The sequence below is a fragment of the Adiantum capillus-veneris genome, chromosome 11 (assembly GCF_014529385.1).
Source record: "Adiantum capillus-veneris isolate H3 chromosome 11, ASM1452938v2, whole genome shotgun sequence".
Taxonomy (NCBI): Eukaryota; Viridiplantae; Streptophyta; class Polypodiopsida; order Polypodiales; family Pteridaceae; genus Adiantum; species Adiantum capillus-veneris.
In genome coordinates this window covers 146,560,892-146,579,190 of record NC_140941.1, presented here as the reverse complement: position 1 = coordinate 146,579,190, position 18,299 = coordinate 146,560,892, and the positions used below count along the sequence as shown (strand labels likewise).

The following is an 18,299-nucleotide window of genomic DNA, read 5'->3' as shown; positions in this document are numbered from 1 at the left end:
GCTCCTATGATGTATCATGGAAATAGCTAGAACCAACGGTTTCCGAGACAAAGCATCTGCCACCACATTCTTCTATCCCTGCACATGGACAATCTGGAAGTGAAGATGTTCGCCCACCACATCTGCTTTTCCGAAAGCTGCTTGTGACAAAAAGTAGCGCAAACTCTGATGGTCTGTAAAGACAGTAAAATCCGCTGCGAGTAGGTAATGCCGCCGCTGAGTAAGAGCATGGATAACCGCCAAAAGCTCTTTCTCATTAATCTGTGCTGTCATCTCCGGCCTTGAGAACAATCGGCTCTCGTAAGCAATGACATGGCCTTCTTGCATTAAGACTGCATCGAGACTACAACCACAAGTATCACAATGTACTTCAAATGACTTTTGCAAGTCCGACAAAGTCAAAACTGGTCCTGTAGTCAATTTCTCTTTCAATGTCTGAAAGGCAGTCACCTCTGTGGATCCCCACAAGAAAGGGACTCCTTTCTATGTCAAGATATGCAAAGGGGAAGCAACCTCTGCAAACTTTCGAATGAACTATCTGTAGTACGAACACAGTCCCAAGAAGCTTCTAACTTCATGGACATTATTCAAATCGGGCCAATCGCGGATAGTCTCTATCTTGGCCGGATCCATTTGCACTCCCGCTGCTGAGACAGTGTCCCAAAAAGTGTATCTCTGGTAGGAAAAATTTACTTTTCTTTACATTAATCACTAACTTGTGATCTCGTAATGCCTGAAAGACCTGAAGCAGATGATCTCTGTGTTCTGCCTCATTTTTGGAGAAAACAATGATGTCGTCAAAGAAAGTGCCAACAAATAGCTTGTACTCTCGAAAAAATCCTCGCCATCATCCGGTTAAATGTTGCAGGAGCATTGGTTAAGCCAAAAGGCATCACCAAAAACTCAAATAACCCAAAAGTCGTCCGAAAAGCTCTCTTGTAGACGTCTCCCGGCGCGGTCCTGATCTGATGATATCCACTCTTCAAGTCAATCCTGCTAAAGCTCGAGGATCCCTGTAACCTGTCGAGTATATCATCGATCCTAGGGATCGGAAGTGTGTTCTTGATGGTGATTTTGTTGAGAGCTCTATAATCGATGCACAGTCTCCAAGATTTGTCTTTCTTTAAAACCAACAACACTCGAGAGGAATACGGTGAAGTACTAGGCTGGACAAGACCCTTTTGCCAAAAGGTCTTTCACTTGGTTCATAAGCCAACTCTCAACCATTACTAGGGATGGCCCACGAGGTGTAGCGCAGTCTGGTAGCGCATCTGTTTTGGGTACAGAGGGCCATAGGTTCGAATCCTGTCAACATCTCTTCATTCTATGCTCGGCTCACATGATAAGGTGGCCGGTTCGGTGGTGTGCTTCCAAGTATCAGATCAATGGTATGATCTTCAGGACGAGCAGGTGGTAACTCGCGTGGTAGGCCTTCTAAGAAGCAATCGGCGTGAGAGTGGAGAAAATCTTGGCGTTCTTTATCAAGTTTAGACATATTTGTCCTATCCTTATCGCTCAATTCTTTCATAAAGATCGAGTAAACAAACAGATTGGATTTCATTAATTTTGAAATGGCCGCAGCCGATACAATAGGGACAGACTCGCCCTTCAGTTTAATATCAAGTACAATGGTTCTGCCCTTCTCTGTAGTCAAAGTCGCTTTCCTCGCCCGATAATCGACCACGGCGTTGTTCTTGTGGTACCAGGGAATCCCTAAGAGAACATCACAACCCTCCAAAGGCATTATGAAGAAGTCCTCATGCCCCAAATACCCCTGACAATGCAACCGAAGTTTGCCAATGACAGGTGTAATGGCTACATCCCTGCTGGGTGCCGCTAGAACTGCCTCCGCAAGTGGTCCCATCCGATTGGGAGTGATCTCGAGGTGAAATGAAGTTGGCCTTGGCTCCTCCATCAAAGAAGATCAAGGCCTCTTGATCTTTCACTTTGCCCCAAGCTCGGCAAAGTTCTGTACTCTCGTCCATAGTGTCGGGATCGGTACCCACACAATCTGGAACCAGTCCTGTTTTTTCTTGCCTTTTCGTCCACATTCCTCAACTGCTCTCGAACTCTCAGGCCTGTCGTCCTTATCATTATGTTCTTTTTGTGCCTTTTTAGGGCACTTCGTGGAGATATGTCCATGTTCCCCGCATCCAAAGCACTTCCCCTCCTTGATGAAGCGAGCTCGCTCCTGAGGAGTAAGCTTGGGTCGTGCATCCTTTTTCTTTGCGTTGCTCTTTCTCTTTCTACTTTCATTCCTAGAAGTTTGTCCGGCTCGTTGTGTCATGGCCTCATCTGTGGGGTAGGTCAGACTGCCAGAGTGAATGTCAAAGCCCCGCTTCGCATGACTCATCAACTCTTGAATAGAAGCCGACTTCTGTTCCAAGCAGTGATCTCGGATCTCTGTAGACCCAAGGTAAATCGCTCAATCTGTTCTTTGAACGAGATCTTCTTGAATGAAGAGGCGGGTAGAAAAGAGCTCCAGAATCTCTCACAGTAAGCATTTATTGTATCTTTCTTGGTCATCCGAAGATGGTTCCAAGTCGTATATCGTGTTCATACTCTTGCGTCAACCAAGAAGAAATAAAAAGCTTCTTAAATTTCAGCCATTTAAGTGGTGCAGTCTTGTTTAAAAGAAGCGTGGACCACCAAGTGCGAGCATTCCCCTTAAAGTAAGAGGCAGCTCTCCGAATCTTGGAGTGCTCTGAGTAGCGTCCTCCCGCGAAAGCGATGTCAAACTGCTCTATGAAAGACAAAGCCTTCGAAGCATCTGAGTATCCTGAAAAAGTGTCAAATTTGATGGAGTGTCCACCTTCCTTAAACTCTCGAACTCTCTTGCTTTTATCTTCAAGGAAGTCATACTGGTTGGCTTTATAAAAATTCTTCTTGTTCGCATAAAAGTTTCCGTCATCCGAGTCTGAACTGTCTGAAGACGAGTCCTCAGTAGAACTGTCAGTCACTGGGCGAGATTGAGGCTTCTTTGCCTTTTTCTTGCCCTTTCCGAAGTGTTGTTTCTTGCTTCGCTTTTTGCCTTTTCTGTCTCCTTCGCTCGAATATGAAGAGCTAGAAGAACTGTCAGAAGAAGAAGAACTGGGTACTCCTTCAAAGTGAACAAGCTTCTTCTGTTTCTTTGCTTTGTCAAATGTCGACTGACGACCCAAATAACCCGGGAAGTCAGTGTCTTTCTTCTGCCTTTTGCCGTGCTTTTTGTCTTTCTTTTGCGCGTCAAAAAGCTGAGCAATCCGTGCATCAACCACCTCTTGTAATTCCTTCTCTGAATATTGCTTGTGATCAGAAGGTTTTTTGAGAGCGGGTTTCGGGGGTGGTGTAGTTGTCACAAAGTGATGACGTGGCTACCGATAGCAGAAACCCTAATTTATGCCAGAAACCCTAAAAATCTTGCAAAGCTAATTTTTGCCAGAAGCCCTAATTTTGTAGAAACCCTAATGTCTGCAAACCCTAACCCTAAACTGTTGGCTGAAACCTTAAGTGGCTGGAAACCCTAAAAGTAGGCGCAAGTGCCACGTGGCAGCAGTGTATGGACTTTTCCGGAAACCACGGAGGTGGGAAAAAGCTCCTAGCGATGCAATTTCTGGCAGCTTTTTGCTACGCAAGGAATTGGAGAGAGAGAAAGAGTTGACTTGCTTTATTTTACTTGCTCTCTTGAGAGAGAGAGAGAGAGATTGCCTTTTGAACTGAAAGCTTTTTGGGGCTTTGCTTTTGGGCATCCCTTGTATTCTTTCTATACGCGGTGAGGGCCTTACTTCTTAGAGCATCTGGACGCAGAGTCTGAGAGTGAAAACCTAACCGCTCTTTGTAATTTGACATTGATTTAATACATAAAGAAATACGGAAAGGGGTGCTAGTCTTTGGGGCCAATATCTCTAGGCACGGAACTCCGCCGGGCCAATGCAAATGTATTGTGATCTGTGAATCGTTTTGAAGTGGTTATTTGGTGCTGTCGCGATTGATTCTTGACTTGGAGTGTCCAAGTCTGTTACAGTGGTATCAGAGGACGGCCGATTTCTCTTCTACGGGAAATCCGATCCCTAATTTTTTTTCCGCGGCACTTGTGGCTTCACGTAAGGATCAATTGACTCCCTCTGCATCTGGAGATGCGGACAGGGATCACAACGAAGATTCCGGCAAAGAGTATGGCCCGCCTCGGCCTACTCAGGCGGAGCAAAGAGAGATGAAGCGTCGTTAGTTGATCGGCGATGCAACAAAGATGATGCTCAGTTTTGTGAAGGATCCGAAATTGGCAAAATATATGAGCGAGACTTCTTTTCAGGATGTGCATGCGCAGTGGCAGAAAACCACTACACCATCCTTGAAACCCGCTCTCAAGAAACCTTCTGATCACAAATAGTATTCAGAGAAGGAGTTACAAGAGGTGGTTGATGCACGGATTGCTCAGCTTTTTGACGTGCAAAAGAAAGCCAAAAAGCCACGGCAAAAAGCAGAAGAAAGACACTGACTTCCCGGGATATTTGGGTCGTCAGTCGACATGTGACAAGGCGAACAAAAGAAGCGTGTTCGATTTGAAGGAGTACCCAGTTCTTCTTCTTCTTCTTCTTCTGACAATTCTTCTAGCTCTTCAGATTCGAGCGAAGAAGACAGAAAAGGCAAAAAGCGAAGCAAGAAACAATGCTTCGGAAAGGGCAAGAAAAAGCAAAAGAAGCCTAAATCTCGCCGAGTGACTGACAGTTCTACTCAGGACTCGTCTTTAGATAGTTTAGACTCGGATGACGGAAACTTTTATGCGAACAAGAAGAATTTTTATAAAGCCAACCAATATGACTTTCTTGAAGATAAAAGCAAGAAAGTCCGAGAGTTTAAGGAAGGTGGACACTCGATCAAACTTGACACTTTTTCAGGATACTCAGATTCTTCGAAGGCTTTGTCTTTTATACAATAGTTTGACATCGCTTTTGCGGGAGGACGCTACTCAGAGCACTCCAAGATTCGGAGAGCTGCCTCTTACTTTAAGGGGAATGCTCGCACTTGGTGGTCCATGCTTCTTTTAAACAAGATTGCGCCAGTTAAATGGCTAAAATTTAAGAAGCTTTTTATTTCTTCTTGGTTGACGCAAGAATATGAACGAGATATACGAGCTGCTTGGAACCATCTTCGGATGACGAAGAAAGATACAATCAATGCTTACTGTGAAAGATTCTGGAGCTCTTTTTTGCCCGCCTTTTCATTCAAGAAGATCTCGTTGAGAGAACAGATTGAGCGGTTCACCTTGGGTCTACCTACAGAGATCCGAGATCACTACTTGGAGCAGAAGTCAGCTTCTATTTAGGAGTTGAGGAGTCATGCGAAGCGGGGCTTTGCCATTCACTCTGGCTGTCTGACCTACCCCACAGATGAGGCCATGACACAACGAGCCGAACAGACTTCTGGGAATGAAAGTAGAAAGAAAAAGAGCAACGCAAAGAAAAAGGATGCATGACCCAAGCTTACTTCTCAGGAGCGAGCTCGATTTATCAAGGAGGGGAAGTGCTTTGGATGTGGGGAACATGGACACATCTCAGCGAAGTGCCCTAAAAAGGCACAGAAAGAACAGAATGATAAGGACGACGACAGGCCTGAGAGTTCGAGAGCAGCCGAGGAACGTGGACAAAAAGGCAAGATGAAAACAGGACTGGTTCTAGATTGTGTGGGTATTGATCCCGACACTATGGACGAGAGTACAGAACTTTGCCGAGCTTGGGCAAAGTGAAAGATCAAGAGGCCCTGATCTTCTTTGATGGAGGAGCCAAGGCCAACTTCATTTTACCGGAATTGGCGGTGCGGTTCGAGATCACTCCCGATCGGATGGGACCACTTGTGGAGGCAGTTCTAGCGGCACCCGGCAGGGACGTAGCCATTGCACGTGTCATTGGCAAACTTCGGTTGCATTGTCAGGGGTATTTGGGGCATGAGGACTTCTTCATGCCTTTGGAGGCGTTCTCTTAGGGATTCCCTGGTATCACAAGAACAACGCCGTGGTCGATTATCGGGCGAGGAAAGCGACTTTGACTACAGAAAAGGGCATAACAATTGTACTTGATATTAAACTAAAGGGCGAGTCTGTCCCTATTGTATCGGCTTCGGCCATTTCAAAATTAATGAAATCCAGTCTTATTGTTTACTCGATCTTTATGAAAGGATTGAGCGATAAGGATAGGACAAATATGTCTAAACTTGATAAAGAACGCCAAGATTTTCTCCACTCTCACGCAAGAGATTATGAACCAAGTGAAAGACCTCTTGGAAAAGGGTCTTGTCCAGCCTAGTACTTCACCGTACTGCTCTCCAGTGTTGTTGGTTTTGAAGAAAGACGGATCTTGGAGGATGTGCATCGATTATAGAGCTCTCAACAAAATCACCATCAAGAACAGATTTCCGATTCCTAGGATCGATGACATACTCGACAGGTTATAGGGATCCTCGTGCTTTAGCAGGATTGACTTGAAGAGTGGATATCATCAGATCCGAATTGCACCGGGAGACGTCTACAAGACAGACTTTTGGACTACTTTTTGGTTATTTGAGTTTTTCGTGATGCCTTTTGGCATTAACTAATGCTCCTGCGACATTTAATCGGATGATGGACAGGATTTTTCGAGAGTACAGGCTATTTGTTGGCACTTTCTTTGACGACATCATTGTTTTCTCCAAGAATGAGGTAGAACACAGAGATCATCTGCTTTAGGTCTTTCAGGCATTACGAGATCACAAGTTAGTGATTAATGCAAAGAAAAGTGAATTTTTCCTACTAGAGATACACTTTTTGGGACACATTGTCTCAGCACAACAAGAGTGCAAATGGACCCGGCCAAGATAGAGACTATCCGTGATTGGCCCGATTTGAAGAATGTCCATGAAGTTAGAAGCTTCTTGGGATTGTGTTCGTACTACATGCGGTTCATACGAAAGTTTACAGAGGTTGCTTCCCCTTGCATGTCTTGACACAGAAAGGAGTCCCTTTCTCGTGGGGATCCACAGAGGTGACTGCCTTTCAGACATTGAAAGAGAAATTGACTACGGGACCAGTTTTGACTTTGCCGGACTTGCAGAAGTCATTTGAAGTATTTTGTGATGCTTGTGGTCGTAGTCTGGGTGCGGTCTTAATGCAAGAAGGCCATGTCATTGCTTATGAGAGCTGATTGTTCTCTAGGCCAGAGATGACATAAAATCCATAGCAATGCTTTCCCATGGCTTATCTAGAATAGGTAGTGGCTGTAACAACCCTGGTGCCTTTTGCCTGTCAAATTTGACTGTTTGGCAAATCATGCATGGTCGCACAAAGGCATCCACATCTCTCCTCAAAGTAGGCCAATAAAAGAATGTCTTGACCGCTTTCATTGTTGCATCTATACCACGATGCCCAACATACGGTGGGACATGGCTTTCTATCATAACCTTATGTCGCAATGGCCTAGTGACTCATAGCCTTCCATGCATCATCATAAAGCCATCCTTGAGGAGGTAGTGCTCATGGAGTTGCCCATCTTGCAACTGTACAAAGATCCTTGCAAAATCTTTATTAGTAACATACTGTTCCTTCATGTCATCAAGCTCATGATGATAAGGAATTGACTCAGCTGAAAATTGTGGCTTTCTTGATAACGCATCAGCCACAATATTCTCCTTGCCTTCCACATGTGAAATTTGAAAGTGGAACATAGAGAGAATGTTTGCCCATCGCATATGCTTTTCGGATAACTTTGACTGTGTCAAGAAGTATCGCAAGGTCTGATGATCTTTCTGGACAACAAAATCAACACCTAAGAGGTAGTGCTTCCAACTAGAAAGTGCATGAATCACAACCATAGATTTCCATAGTCTTTTCTGGCCCTTGCACGATTCGGCTCTCGTAAGCTACTACCGGACCATCTTGCATTAACACTGCCCCAATACTGTTGCCACACGCATCACATTGGACCACAAATGACTTCCTGAGATCTGGTAAAACAATTACAAGATCCGAAGTCATCTTTCCTTTGAGAGATTAAAAGCTGAAATCTCTTTTTGTGTCCACTTGAACGTGGCCTCTTTCTTTTGTAGAGCATGAAGGGGTGAAGCAATCAAAGTTGCTTATAAACCTTGTGTAGTAAGAGCATAAGCCCAAGAAGTTACAGACATCATGCACAATCTTCAAATCTCAGCATGTCCTGATTGCTTCAACCTTGGCAGGATCCATTTAGATACCATCCTTTGACACTATGTGCCCAAGAAAGTGGATCTCTTCCAAGAAGAATTCACTTTTCTTAGGATTAACAAGCAACTTGTGAGTGCATAGCTCTTTGAACACAATGGTCAAGTGACGCCTATGCTCCTCTTCATTCTTTGAGTAGACTATTATGTCATCAAATAATGTGCAAACAAATTGTTGATGTGGGCGGAAGGTCTGATCCATCATCCTATTGAATGTCGCAGGAGCATTAAAAAGAACGAACAACATCACTGAGAACTCATATAGACCAATGCCGTCCTAAACGCAATCTTATGCACATCCTTTGGCTTGATATGAATCTGATGGTACCCACTCTTTTTTTTCCGAGTAAAAGATCCTTCCATTAGTAAAGAAAATTGCCCAGAGGGCTACAATCACCTCTACGAGAGAGGGCTACATCGACCATAGGGGAGACTCTCCCAATGGAAAAACAACACATGTACAATGAGGGCTAAATCAAGAGAGGGGAGGAGGGAAAAGCCACACAGATGGACGGGAGTGCCATCTGGGCTCACCTCGGACCATTGTGAAGAAAGGCCCAGGGCACCTGAGTCGTAGGAACGCCTCTCTGCGCTCCTGCATGCGATCGGAGCTGCCCTGAAGTCTCTCGAACTCTCCCTTGAGAGTATGGATCAACTCCAACCAAAAGTCACGAACAGTCTTCGTTGGTGGGACAGGGCGAGCCTCGAAGATGCGGAAGCAATGGGCCCTCCAAATGAATCAGAGTGTCAGACCACAAACGAGCTCCCAACGCATCTCTCCCTCACTTCACCACTCCTCGGGGGTAAGCTCTTTGGTAGGCTGAAGTGTAGGTCGACCCCCTTTGATCACTATCATCTTGCTGGTGGAAGATAGCTCAAACTGTAGTGCAGGGCCTGTGAGGGTGCACCAAGCAGCTGCCCCCCAAGTGTACTGTCGCGCTGTGGACAGAGCTGGAATTAGCCGAAGGACCCGAAGTCAAACCTGCTGTGCCATAGGGCAGTCTCACAAACAATGACGTTGACTCTCCAAAGGATGGTCACAAGCTGCACATGGTGTCAAAAGGCCACTATGTACTAGCCATATCCCCACTGCTGTAGCTCTGTGTGCAACTTCGCCCAAAAGCCTGAAACTGTGAGACCCTCCTCCTGGTAATGAAGTATTGTAGCAAGACGAGCCTCTCTCCGTGCTGCCAGTATGTGACGCCCTAGTCGAGCAGTGTACTGAAAGAAAGGGATCCTAGTGTGGTTGGCTGAAGAGAAGGGGTCTTTCCAAAATCACTCTCCAGGATCCCACTGCACTCGTGCGAGGGGGAAGCTCCCCCAAGCCCAAAGCCTCCAGTGGCCTGTCTCAAGAGCTGCTAGGTCAGGATCGATGACACAAGTCCTCCCACAGATGCCTACTACTCGAATCCTCTGAAAACAACACTCTGTAACCTCTGGAGCCTCTACTGAGACTATGTGTAGTCGACCATCGGCCTGGATCTTGAAGAACATGGAGGGTACGGACTCTGAGCAAGCGCGAATTGCAATGAGGACCTTTAGTTGTGTGAAGGCCCCTATCCGTCGGGGAGCTGTTGTCTCTAGAGGAGTGAGCCACTCAGCTGGTAGAGCCTCTGTGATGTCCTGGCACATGCTCTACACCCCTCTCATGCCTGTAGCTGGATGCTCTGTATCCCCTCTGGCAAACTTGAGAATTGTAGCCAGTCACCTAGAGTGCATGCTGGACCCTTTGCCATGGGACGCCAAGAAACATGAAGCCTACTACCAACCAAGTGGCCTCTCTGAGTGCTAACCATGGGGTTCCAAACGAGGGGCTGTCCCAAGCGCTCCTTCGTACAAGTGGGCGGGTGCTGCTCCAGGCCACTTCGCTCCCAAGAGCGAAAAAGGCTCGGAGAAAATCGATCCTTCAGTCTCCTGCTCAGACCAACTCTGTGCATCTCTGTAAAAATCCATCTTATGGAAGGTCTCCAAGGGCCTCTTGCATGAGGCACTCGAGCTCTAAACCGTTGAAGCAAAAACTCCTTCTATGGCTCCTCCCTTAGAAGCAATCCTTTGACAACAAACTTCCTAAGAAGGGCTCTGCTCTGTTGTGCTGGGTCTATGATCTGCCAGGCTACTTTGGCCCGGGCTAGTTGGGTGTCGCGCATCAGAGCTCTTCTTGGGAAGTTTGTTGACCTGACATGGTAGAGTGATGACCTGCCAGACTACTTTGGCCCGGGCTAGTTGGGTGTTGCGCCCTGACCAAAGAAAATTCCTGATCAGCCTCTCTAACTGGCTAGTGTAGGAGCTTGAAAAGATCCAACAAGATGTAATGTACCACATAGTAGCCAACAACACCTGGTTGGCCATTACGACTCTGCCTGCCAAAGAGAGTCGTGCAGAACGCCAATGTAGCAACTTCCTCCTGATGGACAGGAGGAGGGTTGCAATCTGCTACTCAGGAGACAAGTCCAGGCCAACCTGACAGCCCAAGTGAACTGCAGTCCCCCGAGGAATCCATTTGAAGCTCTTACCTGGCGACCAATTAGGCGTAGGAGCATTGCCAACCAAGAAAGCCATTGTCTTCCTCCAGTTGATCAATGCGCTTGATGCACAGCAAAACGTCTCTAGAGCACATGAAAAGTTGGGTCCTTCAAAAGCAATCTCATCCAAAAGCTAGCTCCCAGCTTTTTGTTTGGTGATTTACGGGCCTGTCCATACAATAGTCCACATCAACAATCTTCTGTGTTTTACGGTAGCGTCCGTAGTCCACGTCAGCCCCTGCGTTTTTAGGGCTTGGTCTTTCTTGGCCGTTTGTCCACTCTTGAATTTAATGACCCTAACCAGCTTTGGGGTGGTGCCACATCACCAACTTGTGACGTCTCATCCAACTCCACATTGAGAATTAGAAACGCTCCTTGGTCGTCTATTGGCTGATACAAATGTAGGTACACAAGGGGTCTTCACGACAAAAAAACGCAACAAAAACTGACCAGCCCCCTCTTGATTTCAAAGAACACTCATCCACGTGGTTTTTCCATGACGCAGAAACATAGCTGAAACATCCCCTTTTGCTAGCTGAAAACGCAGCCACAATCTTCCCATCTTCATGCTCTGGATCCACTAGGTGTTGTTAGGCCTAGGCTCTAAAAGCATGTCAAAAGTGCAGCGGAGGGTGTAGTAACAAGAAAATGAGGATCACTTAGGGAGTCGGGATTTCCTCAGACGGTTGCCAGTGCCATCGTGAAATGCGGAGTCTCATTTCAAAGCGTTTAACCTCATAGAAAAGAGGAGTGGAACCATTGATCCGACGTCAATACATAGAGTAACTCATTGCCCAAAAGGCTAAGCTTTGTGAGTCAGTGTGAAAAATTATGGGCATTTCAACTTAGGTTTTATGTGGGACATTCAGCACCACCCGAAACGTTTGAGGAATTTCAGTGTTTCACCCTGCTGAAATGCTTTTCGTGATGCTACGTTTCTTGTTTCTTTTGTGTGGCATCTAGAGTTGCATTGCGATGCTAGAATGAGGGGCGCCCAACAAAAAGGCTGGTAAGTGGTCGATGGCATAAAAATTGGGAAAAAACCCCCCCCACAAGCCTAGAATATGGAAAAGCTTTGCAGGATTGGGCAGAGCCACGAATAAGCCCTCACGCACAAGATCTTCAATCCAAACCAACATACCACAAACTTCTACTAAATGCTGCCAGTAGACTATCCTCAAGGAACGTGTAGGTACATGGGCGGTACATACTGTTACTATTGGCCAAGCAACCAAGGACACTATATTAAACCAAGCTCGTGGGTAAAATATGTGTTCACATATTAGAACATAAAAACCACGACATAGTAAATTGCAAGGTTGTTTTTTGAGTTGCTGGTTGTCAACTGCATTTAATGTTGTTTGTTGTGATTTTTTTCTGCTATTGATTTAGATGGACACCATTGTTTTCAATTGTTGTAAAGTTAATGTGATAAATTGTTGACTTCAATTGTTCTCCAAAAGACTATCTATGTCTGTTGCTGATGAATTAATTAAGTGATTTGTTGGAGAAATTAAATAATTCATACTTTGCACTTTTTTTTTTGAATTTTTGTCGCGAACATTTGAACTCGCGATGAATTTAAGGGGCTGAAGATTTAGTTTGGTTTAAAATGGCAACATGATCCTACACACACTCATTTACATTCACAATAGAACAAAATATTTCGTTTAAAAAAGTGAATGAATAATATTGGCAAAATTTATGCGAAATGTGTTCGTAGGTTTTAACTTTCTCACTCGCGTGTCGGGTGTGTGCGAGTTTTGTCCAAGCATCGCAGCTAATTCTAAAACAAGGTGCGGATCTCTTTGCTTCTCTTCTTCTTTGAGTTGGTCTCTCCGTGTCGGAGCGGCAGCGTGTTGTTCTTAATTTTTCATTTGTTTCTCTCAGTTGCATTGCCAGGGCACTGAGTAGGAACGGAAAATTGATCTCTCTCTCTCTCTCTCTCTCTGGTAGTCGGATATGGTGAAAATCAGGTCGCTAATTCAAATTAATGAGTCTTGCTACAATTGAATTCCCCTCTCTCTCTCTCTCTCTCTCTCTCTCTCTGCCTCCGCGCACGCACTTATGTTTGCGTTCTGAGCTCTTTGCGGCTAATTATCTTATTTTGTTCGAGTGCGGCCTTTTGATCCTTCAAAGATCAATAGAGACAATGGACTTCCCAAAATTCACATCATTATCTATCTCAAAAGCATTAATGACTGGTATTGTTGCTCTATGTTTGTACTCAACATCTTGTTAGTTCTTCAGTTCCTGGCAGATTGGTCTCAACAGTTGTCCTTTCCACCCATGAACTCTCATAGCGTTCTTGGAGGTCCTAGAAAGAGCTGACAGACAAGCATTGCAGGCTCTTTTGGGTTGATGTCATTGAAGATGGAGATTTGTCACGGTCAAATTTCTTCTAAGACAGTAGATGGTCTTTCACAAAGAAGTAATGGCTACCTTAATAGAAACATTGCTCATGTCGACAACAGCTACAGCTTTTCTCAAAGAAAGGTCTCTCTTTCTGTCAAAAGGATTGGTAATATCTTTCCAAGGTCAGAAACTTCAAGTAAATACAGCTCGCTCGTCATCAGAGCTAGTGCGCCTGCTGAAGAGCTTGTGGCAGCAACAGAGCCACTAACAAAGAAGGATCTTGTTGAATTTCTATCCTCCGGCTGCAAGCCTAAACATAGGTGGAGGTATGGAGCTATATCTTGGCACTTTTACACTCGTTGTACTCTCTCCCTCTTCTGCTTTGTGCAACTATGCAATGTATGGTATATTCGTAGTTCCTTTGAGTAGCATCTGCAAATAATTATTGTTTTGAATATATAGTGTTTCTAAGAAGACTATAGACTCCATGTAAAATCATGTCAATTGGAATCCTTTGGTTTTCTGAACTGCTCTCTTTTTCTACCCATTTTTTCGTCTAAAGTCTTATGTGCAGTGGTCTGTACGTGCGCTTGCATTCCCTGCATATGTAACATCCTTTTATTGTGAGAGTAGATTCCTTGTTGTGAGAGTTTGATCATGGTAATGCAGGATTGGTACAGAGCATGAAAAGTTTGGTTTTGACCTTAAAACATTGAAGCCTATGAGTTATGAGCAAATAGCTGTGCTGCTTGAGGGAATCGCAGAACGCTTTAATTGGCAGAGGCTTGTGGAGAATGGTTTGATCATTGGATTGAAGCAGGTATTGTATGTCATCACCATGAAGTAAGAGAACACATGTTTAAAAGTGCATACTTTTAGTTCTTCTTCTATTTTAGTACTTATTGGTAAGATGGTGCCTTTTGACTTTGTTGGTGTGTAAAAAAAGGATGGCCAGAGCGTCTCTTTAGAGCCTGGTGGGCAGTTTGAACTCAGTGGCGCTCCTCTTGAAACATTGCATCAGACATGCGCTGAAGTGAACTCTCATTTATATCAGGTAGTGTGATAAAGTCGAGTTCTTGCATGAGCTTGGTTTGTATGTGCGCCAATTCACAAACCTTACATAAGCTTTATTTATATGTGTTCCCATTCACATATTTATTAACGTTTTGCAGGTTAAAGCAGTAGCCGAAGAAATGGGTCTTGGTTTTCTAGGCATTGGTTTTCATCCAAAACTGCCCATCAAAGCAATTCCAATTATGCCTAAGGTATATTACAGGCATTTTGAATAAATTTTTCATTATTTGATGTTATATCTTTTGGATGGAAACAAGATATATCCCTTTTCTCGCTTGTAGGGCAGATATGAAATCATGCGCAACTATATGCCTAAAGTTGGTACCCATGGTCATGACATGATGTTTCGGACCTGTACAGTCCAGGTACAACCTTGACTTTATGACAGAATTTTGTTTTGAAGATATTAGATGATCTTTAGTGTACTTCAAAGTAGATGGTTTGGGTAAATCTGCACTACATATCAAAGCTAAGTAACAATTGATTCAATACTGGCGTGTTTTCACTTTAATGGCCATTTTCTTATGCAGGCATGTTTTTGGCTCTCCATTTTTGATATTTACATAGTACATTATTGTTTATGATGATTCTTTTGCCATATGAGCCTTTCCACTTGATTTCAGATTTTGTAACCCAATAGGTAGAAAGCCTGTATCTTACTGAGTATGTTAAGTACACATTTATTATACCTATTTGTCAAGCTAGCCCTTCGTCAGAGATTGACTGAGTCCACACAAACTACCATGAACCTAAGTTAGTCTAATATTTGACAGCTTGGTCCTGTTTGTGTAGCATTCTCTTTCGAAGCTCCAAACTGTGAAAAACATAATTTTAACCCGTCGATCTTTATGGTTCTTTGCTTGTGACATGTGAAATATGATGCAGAAAGTTACAGTACTGGGTTGTTTTGCACTTACTCCATTTTCTTATGCAATACTCGATGAAACTCAGAGGGGTGATGCTACAGCTGATTCTACACATTCTGTCATAAATTTTTATGCAACTGCTCCATTGAAAGTTGTCAAATAAGGGGCTGATGTTTTGTTGCGTTCTCAATCAGCCCCAAGTTCGAGATATGAGTGAGCAAGGAGCCTGTTGGCTATTGAGGAAAAGTGGCCGGTTGCCTAGTGTTGACTCACACACAAGTGGAGGAGCTCACATTTGAATTCTGGCTACTCTCTCTCTCTCTCTCTCTCTCTCTCTCTCTCTCTCTCTCTGTGTGTGTGTGTGTGTGTGTGTGTGTGTGTGTGCGCGCGCGCGTGCTCGCGTTCCCCTGCCCAGCCGCCTGTGCCCCTCTCTGCCCACTCTTGCTGTTCTCGCGCCACCCTGCCCGCCACCCCTCTGCTGGTCTGCTGCCCAATAACCTCCCCCCATCTTCACTCCCACTACCAGCCCATCCCACCAATCCCAGCCACACACACCCCCAAACACGCGCAAACATCCAAAGAAACACACACACACACACACACACACACACACACACACACACACACACACACATTTGCACATACATCACCATGACCATACCTACGTGCATACACTAGGGGTTCCCACCATTGAGATCAGCTCAACATGACGAAAGGCGGCACAAAAGAAGAGATGACCAAGATCAAGGACAAGCTACATGCCACTGTCAAAGACTACAAAAAGCGGACGGATCCTGCCCTCAACAACATCATCAACCGCCTCTCCAAGCTCGAGAAGGAAGTAGATACCTTGCCAAAGGGGAGGCAAGAATGGGCAAAGGAGAAGGAGGCTTGGGAACAAAAAAGGAAGGAAGGAGATGGAGGAGTGGAAGCATGCCCAAGAGGAATGAAGGAAGGAGGAGGAGATGCACAAGCAAATGGCCATTCTGAAGGCCTCGGTAGTATCCCTCACCTCTGAAGAAGGTGAGATCAATAATGAACGAAAGAGGCTATCAAGGAGGAGCTCACCAAGGTGCTCACTGAGAGCTTGGAAGACAAGCTTGAAGCCACAAAAGAGGGATGGGTAGAAGTGGTCAAGAAGAACCTCAAAAAGGAGGCAAAAGAGGATGCGCACAAAGAAGAAGCCCTCCTCGTACACATCACACTCGAGAAGAAAAGATGTGGCATGCTCGGCGCCTCAATATCCGAGTCACTGGCATTGAGGAAGGGAAGGACTCGACATCCGAAAAAGACGGCAAGGCTTTATGTACCACACTTGGCTAGAAAGTAGAGGACCCAACCCCTTTTATGAAAGCTTGGAGAGCCGGCAAAGACCTTACCAAGAAAAGACCCCTCATCCTCCAATTGCCATCGGAGGAAGAATGCACTCTCTTCATCCGCAAGATGGTAATTTTGCGAGGTCTCACTGGATCATCTATTTACCTTGATGATGATCTCACAAGAATGCAAGTTGAGCACAGACGAGCATGCATGCCTCGAATACAATAAGCGTGCAAAGAAGTAAAACGGGCCTCATATTGCGATGGTCGAATCATCATTGATGGCAAGGCCTTGCATAGGGACTTGCGGCTTATGAGACACTATATGAGGAGATACATATGGCAATTTGGAACTGCAATGGAGACCGAGATTAGACGATATTTGAAGGCCATCACATGCCGTAAGCAGCGGGCCTTCGAGGAGGCACAGAAGCTTGACCTATACCACCTCCTCATGAGTACAGACGGCGCCACAGCCTGGAGGATTCTCAGAGAGCCACGTCCCACCACCCCCTTGGAAGACCCTCGCATATGGCACGACTATGCAGGGCACCTATACCAGATCCTTGGACAAGCATTGATTCCAGAGCTGTTAGATCCTCGTCCCACTACCTCGACCTTCTTCACATCTGGGATGGTGGAGAGAGCTATCCGACGCCTACAACATGGCCATTTAACAGACCACACTGGCCTACGAAGTGAGCACCTGATCTATGCCGTAGACACCCTCTCCCCCTTGACAGCACGCCTCTTCAATCGAGCCTTGGTCGAGGGACTTACAGAGGAGTGGACTATGCACACCATTGTGTCTATCCACAAGTTTGACGACACCCTGGATCCAAGGAATTACAGGAGTATCATGATTGGTCACACTTTGGCTAAACGATATGGGGCAATTCTTGAGGCAGAGCTTAGCATAGGCATCGGGTCTATGAGCACCGGGACATGCATGCTTCAGATGCACTTTCTTGACTATCGACGATATTTTTGTGCTTCACTGTTTGATTGATGGAGCGAAGGCACAAAAGAGGAGGCTCTATTGTTGCTTTGTGGACTTTAGCAAGGCCTTTGATACGATCCCCAGAGAGACTTTTCCAGAGACTCCAGGAGCTGTAGATACCCTTGGAGATGATATGGGCCATTCACTCTCTATACACATAGGTCATAGGTAGAGTACGATGCCTAGGTGCACTATAAGATCCCATTGCTAGCACCATTGGTGTAAAGCAAGGATGCCCTCTACATCGATGAGATATCAGACTATATCCTACAGGCAGGAGGGAAGGGATCAAATTTGGCAGGTACATCAATCCATATTATGCATATGTTGATGACATCATTTTGATTTTGAAGACACAGGAGGGCCTACAGCATAAGTACCTGGAACGGAAAATTGGAACGTGAATGCGGAACGGTAACATGCATGAAATGCCATTCCCTATTTTGGATACTCACGTCTCAAACACGGAACGGGGATCCGGAACAAGAAATTGCGATGGGAACGGGGAATGGAGACCTGAAAATGGCCATTCCCTGTAACTATGGCCTACAGAGCCACTTGCAAGCTTTGGATGATTTCTGCATACATAGAGGGCTCACAGTGAACCTTGGCAAGACCAAGGTTGTCATATAATATCTAATATCTAACCAACCCAAATGATTCTCTCATATTAAACTGATCACTTAATGTGGGAGAATAAACGGGAACAAGGGTTAAGATATAGACATGTGCTGATAGATCTATCTCAACACGGGGCCAATGGTAAAGGGGTCCAAATGAGAAATGGTCTATCAAAGAGCAAGGCTAACCAATGGAGCATAAGACCTTAGGGTTAGCTTCATTGAAGACCTCCAATAATGTGTGTGAAATTCCTTTGACTTTATGTAAGCTAGGGCTGACCTTGAGGCGCGGGAACCCGACCCAGCTCGAGGTGCTTGTCGTGCTTGTCATGCTTGAT

General features: G+C 45.2%; 1 protein-coding gene across 4 annotated transcripts in view; it reads left to right on the top strand.

The window, feature by feature from the left end:
- Positions 1-18,299, top strand: part of LOC147448177 (glutamate--cysteine ligase A, chloroplastic-like) — a 141,356-nt gene that overhangs the window by 15,330 nt on the left and 107,727 nt on the right. For 2 of the 4 annotated variants that reach the window (XM_086524031.1, XM_086524032.1), the window contains exons 2-7: positions 12,451-12,523; positions 13,075-13,408; positions 13,752-13,902; positions 14,029-14,136; positions 14,255-14,347; positions 14,438-14,521. In XM_086524031.1, the coding sequence (XP_086380157.1) occupies positions 12,451-12,523; positions 13,075-13,408; positions 13,752-13,902; positions 14,029-14,136; positions 14,255-14,347; positions 14,438-14,521 (843 nt within the window). Of the gene's footprint in view, positions 1-12,450; positions 12,524-12,617; positions 12,704-12,866; positions 12,932-12,977; positions 13,409-13,751; positions 13,903-14,028; positions 14,137-14,254; positions 14,348-14,437; positions 14,522-18,299 lie in introns of all 4 variants that reach the window. The other 2 variants (XM_086524034.1, XM_086524035.1) reach the window with 2 other exon arrangements.